Below are 12,159 nucleotides of genomic sequence, written 5' to 3'. Positions count from 1 at the left end.
ATGTGACAGAGTAGAGAGTGTTGCACAAATGACATTAGATAACCTAAAAGAAATGTAATGTATAGCCCTTCATAGCTCTGTGTATGTGTGTAGTTTTATATGTATTTGATTTTCATAGTACATTGTGAAATATTTCTGGGTTTTCAGTACATTAATATTTTAATGCTATAAAAATAGGAATTGTAGCAATAAAAGAGAATTAAGATGTCTCTTTAAAGGGAGAGAATATAAAATTAGGTAGCTTGTGAGTTGGGGGTCCGCAAACCTGGGCCAGGAACAGGTACCGGGCAGTGGCCTGTTAGGAACAGGGCCGCACAGCAGGAGGTGAGTGGCAGGCAAGGCAGCGAAGCTTCATCTGTATCTTCAGCCGCTCCCCAGCGCTGGCATCACCGCCTCAGCTGCACCTCAGATCATCAGGCACTAGATTCTCATAGGAGCACCGGTTTCTGGTGCAAAAAAGGTTGGGGACTGCTGGCTTAAGTGTTAGGGGATCTATTAATTGCTAAACACTGTTCACAAGACTACAAATAATTTGTTTTAGTTATTCTTTGCTTCTTTTAAATTTTATTCTATAACTTTGTATTGAGAGTTTTACTTTGGTTTCTTCAGGCTTAGGACAGCTTAAATACCATTATATTTAAAGATTAATGCTAAAATTATAGTAAGTTTCAAATTACCATCCTGAAAAGGAAATAATAGCAAGAATTTAGTATAATTTTACTACATATTATTTGATTGTAAAAACTTTACTGCATTCATCAAGGTAATATCTTATTTTTTTTTAATACTCATTTCTGTTCTGTTATACTGACTCACTCATAGTGCTTCAGGAATAAATAAGTTGTTTTTGTTGACTCACATTATAAAATAATTAAGAGTAAAAATTATTTCAGTGTAGATAATCTAGGCATTAATATCTTTTCACAAATGTTTTATAAGAAGAAGAGAAATTATAATATTTTACTTAAAATTAACTACTGAATTTATATAGTAACCCATGAGTTTGTTTAAAGTATTATTAGGGTCTGGGAAAAATTCATTTCAAAGTATAGGGATTTGCTTTCCTAATGTTGGCTGCCTCCCCCTTTCCCTCCCACGGAAATAGGCTGACTCAGCTGGAGTCTTAGCAGCTTTTTTCCTACCCAAGAGTCCAATAAGTACAAATATGCTTATTTCCTAAAGAACCAGATTTATATACAAATTGTTTTTTGTAACCTAGAAAAGTTACTTTGTATAAAAGGGATCAAATATATGATGACATTAAAGAATTAAAAATAAATGTAAAAAAGAAAAAAGAAAAGTTACTTTGTAAAAATGGAGATGAAAATTTGTGTTTAGATTGTCTCTAGTAGCTTTTTCTCTCTTTTGAACAGAGTAGAACTTATAATGCCTTTTTTTCCTCAGTCATAATTGAAAATGTTATTAAACTTTAAAAAAAAACAATGGCAATAATATACTGAAGAAGGGCGTTTATTTGAAAAAGCTTGTTTAGTTTTCTAAATAAAATGCTACTTTCCTTAAATGTGAAAGTAATTTAAAGCCTACTTTAGAATTTAAAGCCTACCCTATCAGGGGGCAGGAGGCATTTTCAGTGTTTACTGTATTGACTGTTATGGGAGAGGGACCGTATGTGATAGGTAAAGTACATGTGTAAGAAAAGATAAAATAATTTTCCCCTTTTTTTATAATTCATGAATTTTGAAGAAGGAAAATAAAAAATTTAAATGATAAGCCAATGTCATGACAGAACTTAATGTGAGCCAGTCACTAGGATTAAAAACTATTTTTTCAGGTCATAGATACTTAAAGTGATATACTTACAGTTGAGTGTTAAAGGTCCAAATGTTTTTCCTATAATATCTTTGTTTTATGCATTATAATAGGATTTTAGCAAATTCTTGATGGTCAAGTCTCTTATTACCACTGCCTTTAAAAAATATTTCAAGAAGAGGAAAAGAGTTGAGTATTTACTTAATTTGTTTTAGAAGCAATAGTTATAAGAAAGCATACTAAAAATGACTATTATAGTTATGGATATTATTTCAGATGAGATCTTTAGAAGAATAATCTCGTTTTGATAACTTCTGAGGATTCATTAGTCTACAAAGTAAAACTGACCTGTATCCATACTTCTAGTATTGGCACTAGTTTATAAAAAGTAATAGAAGTACTTCGGAAATACGTTTTTAAGCAAATAATTCCACCATAGAAAATTTAGGGACTTCTCCAGTAGAGGAATTTTTATTTAGAGCCATTTTATATGTTTCAGTGCTTTTTTTTTAAACTTTCCGAATGCTGGGTCAAGCTTTTTTAGGTCCATGGATGATGATAAAACTAGATTTTCAACCTTTAAAAGGAACCAGAAACTTAAAATCGAGTATAATTAAATAATCATGGATAGTCAATTAATATAAAGTTGCCTATAACTTACATGGGCTTGATGGTCAATATGTTACATTATTGCTAATAGTGTGGAAACAGTACTAACTGTACATGAATTTTAATGATGAAAGGATTAGCTAGATTCAAGTGGTCCTTCATATGAGTAATAGGAATGGTGTGTGAAACATCTTGGTGTGGAATTCTTCCTTTTGTTTTTTAAAAACTTTAAATAATGTATTTCAAAGAAGATGCTACTTGATTCTTCTCATCTTCATTTTGATATCTTGAAATGGAAATTGAGGTAGAAGTGATGACTCTTTTTAATTTTATTGTTGACCATGGAGGGGAAAACTGAAAGAACACATACCAAAATAGCGACATTCGTTATGTCTGGGTGGTACTTACCAGAGGTTTTAAATTTTCTACTTTAAAAATGTAGTATCAAAAATACTTACAACTAATACATATTATAAGTTGGAGAAAATTTTATTCACTAGCATTCCTTTTAGAAAGGAACTGTATTTATTTGGGAAAGTTTGAACTTTCACAAGACTCTGGAATTGTGGGTTAAGTTTAAACAGGTGTCTGGTTCTGAGCATGAGTGATACAGGACTCTGCTATGATCAAAAGAAAACAAAAGAAGTTTTAAAATACTATTCCAAAGACTAGTAACTTTTATACCTTGACATTCCCAGTCTTTAGTTTTAGCTAAACATTGCTGTCTATGTTCTTTTCTGTCATCATTCTCTATTCCTATAAATATTTTTTTTAGATGAGCTTCATGAATGGGCTTTAAAGGGACCCAGGATACTGGAAATGATGTGCAGTATTTTTGTCTGTCTGCCTTTGTGGAACTTACTAGGAAGAGTCATCACCATATTTTTAAAAGATTAAACTTATCTATTTTTGAAATCATGGTAAATATTACCGAACTAGGTATTCAAGTAAAAATTTAAATAAAATTATTTACTCCACATAAGTATTCAGTGTTGCAAAGTAAAACTGTTTCCCACCTCTCCCCTACTCTTGTTTTTTTCCCAGATTATTTGTTGGTATTCTGAGGTGTGTAAGGAAGAGAATAGTAGGCAATAAAGTCAGAGAGGTAGTGAGGGGGACAGATTGTGTTGAGTCTTTTAGGCCTTTGTTCAGAATGAGATGGGATGACACTGTTGGATATTGAGAAATGCCGTGAACTGTCTTTCATTTTAGCAGGACAGACTGGGTGAAGGGAAGATGCAGACAGAACTTTTAGGAAGCAGTCACTTGCTAGAGAAGTGTTGATAGCATTAGCTTATACTAGAGTGGGTACAGCAATAAGAATTAGTCAAATTTTGGATATATTTTGAAGATGTCTTATAGAGCAGCAGGGTTTGCTAAAGGATTGGATTTGAAGTATTACGAGAAGGGAGTGAAGGAGGACTAAAGGTTTTGACCTGAGTGATTAGAAAAATAGTGTAGTCATTCCTTTAGATGGGTAAAATGAAAGGATCAAATATGCAGGCTTGTTTATCAACTCCATTTTAGATGGGTTAGGTATGAGGTGCCAGTTAGACATCCAAGTAGATTTGTCAGGTAAGTAGTTGGATATATTAATTTGGGATTGAGGAGACAGGTCTGGGCAGAAGCATTATTTCCCTTCCCGTATTTATTTAGTACTTTGTTCATATTATTATTTTTCATGAGATGATTTCCATATTGTTTTAGAGTTGCTTATATAGGTGTTATGCATCCCAATCCTATCTATTCAGCTTCGCTCTTTCCAACCCCCAGCCTAGTGGTTTTATTAAGCGGGGAAGGACAAAAATCTTGATTTATTTATTTTCATGGCAACAGAGCTGGTATGGAGCAGATGTGCACTAAATATTTGTTGAATTGAATCAAAATTTTAAAATCCATTTTCCTTTAAGTGGAAAGAAAAATATTTACTTGGAAATTGCACTCTAGTATTGCTATAACCCTTGATGAGTAGAGTGTGTTATGATGTCATTTATTGTAATATGCTAGGATTTTTCTGAGGTGAATTTATGTTGTTGGTTATATTCTAATATATTTAAACTTTCTGATGACTCTGCTTGTTTTATTCTATTATATAGACTGTGCTTTTCTAAAACTGTAGTTATGATTGATTACCTTGGGATCTAAGTGGGAAAATTAAGTATTACATAGAGCTTTGCATTCTTTAGGGTATCACTTGGTGCCTTTTAAGTTTAGTTTGGATACAAGAGCAGAATCTGGAATGTTCTTGGAATTTTTCTCTAGAAATCCTTCAATTTCTATTATAAAACCATTAATAGCATGATTTTTTACCAAAATGATTTCATATACTTCAAGTATTGACTTTATCATGAATGTACCAGAGCCCTCTGAATCAGGTTAATCTTAATCACCTTTGAAGAGATTGTATTTAAAGTCTTCAAAAACCCAGTCTTACTGATATAACACCAAATGCTGTGGTTGGGGGTTGACTTTGTGGGAAATCTGTGTGTGTGTGTGTGTGTGTGTGTGTGTGTGTGTGTGTGTGTGTGTTAGACATACCTGGCTTTGAATCCTCCCAACTTTACCAATGATTTTTTGTTTGATCTTGAATGCGTTGTAATAAAAATGAGAATAATAAATTAAGTTGTGAGAGTTAAAAGAAATAATGTATTTTATATATAAAATATATTATTTGTATATGTGTTTTTGTATGCAACATATGATATATACCAATTAATTCTGCTGAGAGCATTTTATATCAGTTTGGAGACCTTTCTTTTGTTTTTGTGTTTTTGACAGAATCTCACAGTGGAAATATTTTTTAACAATTTAAAAATTTTTGGAAAATCAGTTGAAAAGCAGGAAAATAATAACTCATCCAATGTTATTTTGGTATATTTGTTTCATCTTTTTATATATATTGTCCCGATTGATGTTTTAGAAAAGAAGGGAAACCATTAAGTATAGATTTTTAGAAAAAAATATTAAACCCTATTTAAGAATTTTGTTGTTAAGGATTAGGTAGGTTTACTATTAATGACTTTTCCTAAGTAGTGTTTGAAGAATCTGGAAATTTCATTTCTATGGCACCTCTGTACTTAACTCTAAATTGGGTTTCAACTCTGGGTAAAATAAGGTGACTAGAAAGAGAGAAAGGCACATCTATTTTGTTTCAGTGTGGAAATCTGTTCAGATGAAAATTTGAATGTCCATTGTACCAAACAGTTCTTTGTTATGTAACTCTCACTGAGTATTGAGAACCTACAGCACCGGTCTTTTTTCGTCTCAATCAGACTAGGTAGTAAGACTCGGGCAAAATCCCAGTATTTGGTATCTACAAAAGAAGTTTGAGGGGGTGTTGCCATAGAAGATTCCTTCTATGGAAATCTGAACCTTCGCCTATTCTGTACTAAGTCTATGAAAATTACTTTTTTTCTTCTTTTTCATTTTTCTTTTTGCACAGGGTGTCTACCATATGATGGGTTTTCCTTATAGTCTTTAAAGAAGCCTTTAAAGGAAGTAGGTAAACATAGGTTTTGGTTAATTACACATATTTTATATGGCTATATTTTTGTAGCTACATATGACATGAATCCTTTTCTTTCATACAGTTAGCCTAAAGGAATTCTGAAAATAGCCTTAATTAAGATTATAAAGTATATCATCATAGGCAGAAAATATAACCTTTAGCAGGGAAAGTAATTAATGTCGAATTTCCTGAAAAGATCAGTCTCTAGATAGTGTTACAATCATAGCTTGTGTAAGAATATAGCTCTATATAAAAAAGGGAGACTGATGAACCTAGTCGATAATCTGCTGGGTCGTGGAGCTGAGGGGATGGTTCAAGAAGGTAAGGTACCTAGATAGGGTCTCTTTCCCCTTCTCTTCAGAAATTGTTAGTTTAAGTCTTCTTAACTGCATTTTCAAAAGGCTTAAATTCTTAAACTAAAAGTCCTGACAGGGTTTCATTTTTAGCTTGAATATAAATTTGTGTTTAAAACTTTTTTTTTTCATTTAATTTGTTTTTCTCTCAGTGTCTATATTAAACTAAAAATTAAGCTAACCTTTTTCACTAGCCCGTTAACCCTTTTCTTACCTCTTCCTTTTGACATTTGAATTTGCATGCATTCTATACTTTTCAAAGTAGAAAAATAGGTTTAATTACAAAAATAGTGTGCCATCTTGTGGAGGATTATGCAATCAGCATAGTCTGATTTACTAAGAATCAAGTGTAGAAAGATGGATATTGCAGTCGGGCACATAAAATAAAAAGCTTGCTTCTTTGTGCAAAATGATATAAAGACACTGATATGTTAACATTTCTACCTTATTTTCAGTGAGTATAAGCTTAGTACTACTTGTACTAAGTAGTTGTAGGGTTTATTTTGTACTGGTACAAGAAAGACCTGTACCAGAGAATATGGTAGAATTTTAGTTTCTGTGGCCTGAGTAATGAAAGACTGATTGAATGAATGATGATTGATTCATTTATAGTTTCTTGAGTGAAATTGGTTTGACATTTTAAATATAGACTATCATTAGTCAGTTTAATTCCTTCTCCTCTCTTTCAGTGGCTCCTCCTTTTCATTCAGTCCTGTATGTTGCAAGTTGAGCTCTGACCGTGTCATGTCTCTGCGTAAAATCTTCTATAGCTACTCCACTGTCTGTGGAGTCAAGTTCAAAGCCTTTATATTTTCATTTAACCCCTTCCATGATCTGGCCACTACTTGTCTTTTTAACTTCATCTCCACCTATTATTAATCTTTTGTGTTCTTAAAACAGTGCATTTATTCATCACACAGTTTTCCCTACTTTGTACGCATTTTTTAATTTAATTCTCACAGTAGCTTTATGAGATAGATACTGTGTGCCATTTTAGAGATGAAAACCAGTGTTTAAGAAACTTGGTGGTCACACAGCTGTGGTGGGAGAGCTACAATTCTGTCTGAAATCTACCTGACTTTAGAGTCCATATCTTTTTAAACACTTTCTGTGTGTTTTTCTGTCTCTATACCTTTATTATACCTTTTACTCTGCTTGAAATGACCTGCTCTCTGTCCCCTGTTCTGCCAGCAAAGCCACCTTGTGCTGCATAGGTCAGTTACCACTGTCACCATGAAACTTTCCCCGAGTCCCTCTTTTGAACCGTCATGGTGCTTTTTACCTTTTTTACAGCACTCTGTCTGCCCTGCATTATGGTGATTTTATGTGCTTCTTTTATATTCTTAACTAGATTATAAACTCCTTGAGGATAGGGATTATGTCTTCTTTTTATTCTCTAAAGGGTATTGCCAATTCAAATTAGTATTCAAAAAATATTGACTGGACATTCCTCTAAATGCTGAGAGAAATGGATAGCCTCTATAGTCTGTGCTCCTTTAAGAAAAAAATAGAGAGAGATGCCGCTTGAGGAGGATTGTACTGCCCCAGGGACGGACACGAATTGTTATATAACCTATAAGCGTGAGAATGGATATCAGTAAACCAGACTACTACTTGTCGCAAACTATAATGGTATCTTTTTTCTACTTTCTTAACTTCTCACTATAGCTCTCTTCAGTTATTTATATAATGTTTCAAAGTTTTTGATATCCTTTATGCATTAAATAATACTTTTGCCGGTGTTTGTTTCTAGATATTTCATCTCTGAATATTTCAACTTAAATGATTTGATTAAAATTTTGTTTTGCATTTCATTTAGGTATGTCAAAAGGTCCTGTTTCTGTCTGATTTATTCAATTTTACTATTAAACTTCAACTGAGACCACAAAGTATTCATGGACAAGAATGACATCTTGGATTAATTCCATTGGGATGCTTGCTCTGTGCCAGATTTTATTTTGCTCAGCTATCAATGAGGCTGTTGTGGAAATGTGGGTTTTTCTTTGCTGTGAGAATTTATGCGTACAAAGAGACCTGCTTTTCAGAAAGAACATTGAGAACTCAGAGCCCAACAGGAAGGGTTATTAAAGTTAATGAACCAGGGTAACCTTATCCAGAGGGTGCCCAGAAACACTGTAAAACAAAAGGTCAACCGCTATTGCTATTTTAGTTATATACCCCCTCCTTCTCCAGGCTTCAGAATTTAACAGGGTTAATTGCCCCTATAGTGAGGCCTTGACAGATACTTTTTAAGCCAGATGAAAATTCTTTTAATTTTTTTTTCTGTAAAATTCTCAGTATCTGTGCATTACTCTGTGTCATTTGGGAAACAGAATGTTACTTAACTAATGATAATGGATTGTTTTATAGTTCTGAGATGTGACAGTTTTTAATAGTTTAAATAATTGTCATTATTTCACATTGGTACAGAACCAGAAGTATTCTAGGTACTGAGTTAGACATGGAATCAGACACAGTAATACTGTTTTTATTGTATCTGTGGATTTAGTAACTACAAGTTACTTTTTATTTTTGTGCATGTTTTAAAGACATGTCGTTTATGCTTGACAGCTTTCAGAATGTTTTTGTGTAACTTCTGTCTGAAGAACTTCACCACAGCTCTGAGAGTTTTATAAAAGAAATAACTAAGACTCGGTGAGGATAAGTGACCTATACTGATTACCCAGTTAACACTTGAACTTAGTCCTGTTCCAGTGGTCTACTCTTACCCAGAAGCATTGTTTTGATTTCCCAAGGTTCTTGGGACATAGAATAGGATGTTTCACTTAGAGAATTCATTAGAGTTTGAAATTATATGAAAATATGACAAAAATCTCTTAGAAGATAGCACAAGTCTATGAATGGCAAGAATTTTTTTAAATGCTGTTACAGTATTTCCAGGTGCACTTTGAATTGTAACCCTTCACGGTAGGACATGATATGGATGACAGTTTCCACATATTATAGGCCAACTTCATGTCAATTAGAGAATAGATGGCTTTACAGTTTTCTCGTGATGTCTTATTTAACTTTTAAAATGTAATTGGTGGGCTCGTGTAACTAGTAGACATAAGACATTTACAAAGGGGGGAAATATTTCAAGAAAGGAAAGGTACTATTATTATATAAAGAAGGATGGGATGATGCACAGTGTTGTGTGTAAAGATTTTCACTATTCACTGAGCAAGAATTTGTTTTGTCACAGGGATAAAGTCCATGAACATAACAGACACTTCAGATTTAAAAGAAACCAGATTCTCCAAATACCTAGGATGACTTAAAGTTGATTTCTGTGGAGTTAAATATACCACAATATATTTGGAAAATTTTCCCCCAGTTTCCATGGGAATATCAAGGCCATATGTATCACTTTATTCTTAAGATATCTAACTTTAACTTCTAGCTACTTTAATCATTGTTTTTGGTATTGCAACCAAGAGAAAACAGCTTCAATGTGAACTTTTTTTTTTTTTTAAATAGCTAGATGTCTTAATGTCATATCTTACATTATATATTCTTCTGAGATTTTTTTTCAGTCTGAAGCTGCATTATTAACAAAGTGGTAAATGTAAACTTTTCTTCGTCTAACACAGAAACTTCTAAACTGGCTACACATTAGATTCACCCTGGATTCTTTAAAAGTATGGACCCTTTTTACCTACTAAAGACCTATGGAATCAGAATCTTAGGGAATGCCTCCTCGTTATCTGTATTTTTATGAAGCTCTCAAAATAATGATTCCACAGAAGCCTTTCCATATATTCATGTTTAGGAAATACTAGCTTAGTATATATTTTCGAATGTTACCAGTTTAAAATTTTGATTTTTAAGTTTATTTAGATGTACCTTCTTAAATGATATTAGAAACAACTGGTAGGTCTGGGTGCTTATATCTTGTCCATAAGTTTATCTTTTTACACATATTTTTCTAATTTTCCTAGAGACCGTTTATTTGTTTGGTGGATGGGATGGAACACAAGATCTTGCTGACTTCTGGGCATACAGTGTGAAAGAGAACCAGTGGACCTGTATCTCTAGAGACACTGAGAAAGAGGCAAGTTCTCAGACTTCTCATCTATCTTTATTAAAACAGGGGTGTGGGCGTACACTTTTCTAGATGATTTGCATTCTTTTCTAATGTCTATCAGCAGTGGTAGAAGAATTTGTGAACAAGTTTGTTTTATTGTTTTAAGTACTCCTGCGTTCCAGCTTCTCTACCTTCAATTACTGGTACATGAACCAGTCTATCTTACAGAGCTAAATAGAATGGGCATCTAAGATCGATCATTTTACTACTTTTGCCTGGAAATGTAACTGTGTAACTATCTTTTTTTCTCATGTCCTCATCAAATCTACTCTTATTTCAAGCATTCATCTTATTTTGATTTCCTCTGGAAAATTTTGCTTTGGACGTCCTGTCTCACTGTTTTGATCTCTCACTTTTTGATTGTAGTTATCAGTTTTACAAATGACGTTTATTTTTAACTAAAATTGTATGTATGTATTCACGTGTGTGTCTGTCTGTTGAGGCAGATATTCATAAAGCATTTCCGTAGTGAATAAGGTGGCTTGGATTTATGGCTTTGAATTAAATAAGTACATAATTATACACTGGTATAAAGCAAATATTGATTTAAGTTTTTGTCCAGATCTTTATAGAATTTTTTATTGTATCCTCCATGTAAGCTATTTCAGATTTTGAGGTGAAAAATAAAACAGTAGGAGCTGCAAATGAAAAATAGGAGAAAAACCCTAATTCAAAAACCACTGATTTTAATCTAGGAAGGCCATTTCAGAAAGATCTAGTGCTATGTCTTTAATCACAGAAAAATGGAGTCTTGCTTACTCTTCTGTTCCAGTGATTAATCATTCGGATATTGCTTATCTTTCCAAAGTTATCTTGAAATTCTGATTTGTTTATTATCTCTGTAAAAGTATGTAAAAATGGCTCGTCTTTCAGTATTAAAATAACGTTTTCTGAAATTATTATTTCTATCTTCAACAAAAATAAAGACATCTAAGAAATACCTAACATTTCTCTTAAACTGTATTAAATCTAGATTGATTGCATCTGTAATTATTCTTGCACTAAGTCTAGGATTCATCCTGAAATCCTCCTCCTTATTCAGAGTATATCTAATTAGTGCCTAAGTTCCAACAGTTCTAGCACCCAATATTGCATTTCAGATGTCTTTTCCTCTTTTTTGGCATTAATTCCAACTTTTTGGTTTCTTTCTTAAACATTTTTTGCCTCTATTGTTGATCTCCAGATCTATTTTCCATTTATTGGCATAGTCTTTAAAAAACCTGTCTGGCCATGTGGTACCTGCTAACCCTATGGTTAGCTTCAGTCTATTTCTGTTATCTGTTATATTGTATCTGTTACATTACAAGCACCCACAAAACTTGGTTTTGGCTGGCTTCACTCATGTGTCAGGAGTCAGCTGGCTGTCACCTAGTTCAGGATTACATGGTTCTGTTCTACATAGTTGCTCACCTTCCTGTTTGCTAGCTGGAGTTTGTTCTCATGTCAGGGGTGGGGCTGCAAGGGGAATGAAGTGGACGTGAGCACATCATCAAATTTGTCGTCTTATTGGCCACAGGAGGTCATATGACCAAGTCCAGAGTCATTGTATGGTGAGAGGCCCTATCAGAGGGCACAGAAACAGAGAAATATGGATAACAATAACAATAATAATCAGAACGATAAAGCGATTTATCTTCCTCAGTTGCTTTTGCTTAGACTAAGAACTTCAAATTTCTAATCATGATTTGGTCCCTATTTCCATTCTAGCTTCATCTTCTGACTTTATGTACCAGCCATACTTATAGTTGCTGGGTTTATTTAACTTTCTCACCTGTGTCCTTTAGCAATAGTTTTTTTCCTGTTTTGAATTAACAGAGGGTCAGTCTTTACTG

The 12,159-nt window shown here is 33.3% G+C and overlaps 1 protein-coding gene across 3 annotated transcripts in view; it reads left to right on the top strand.

The window, feature by feature from the left end:
• The window catches only part of MKLN1 (muskelin 1), a 275,940-nt gene that overhangs the window by 196,593 nt on the left and 67,188 nt on the right, over nucleotides 1-12,159 (top strand). For all 3 annotated transcript variants that reach the window (XM_016148735.2, XM_016148733.2, XM_036231137.1), the window contains one exon: nucleotides 10,182-10,294. In XM_016148735.2, the coding sequence (XP_016004221.1) occupies nucleotides 10,182-10,294 (113 nt within the window). The remainder of the gene's footprint in view (nucleotides 1-10,181; nucleotides 10,295-12,159) is intronic.

This window comes from Rousettus aegyptiacus, unplaced genomic scaffold (genome assembly GCF_014176215.1).
Source record: "Rousettus aegyptiacus isolate mRouAeg1 unplaced genomic scaffold, mRouAeg1.p scaffold_m13_p_13, whole genome shotgun sequence".
NCBI lineage: Eukaryota > Metazoa > Chordata > Mammalia > Chiroptera > Pteropodidae > Rousettus > Rousettus aegyptiacus.
The sequence above is the reverse complement of the archived record's forward strand: the minus strand, read 5'-3'. Positions and strand labels throughout refer to the sequence as shown.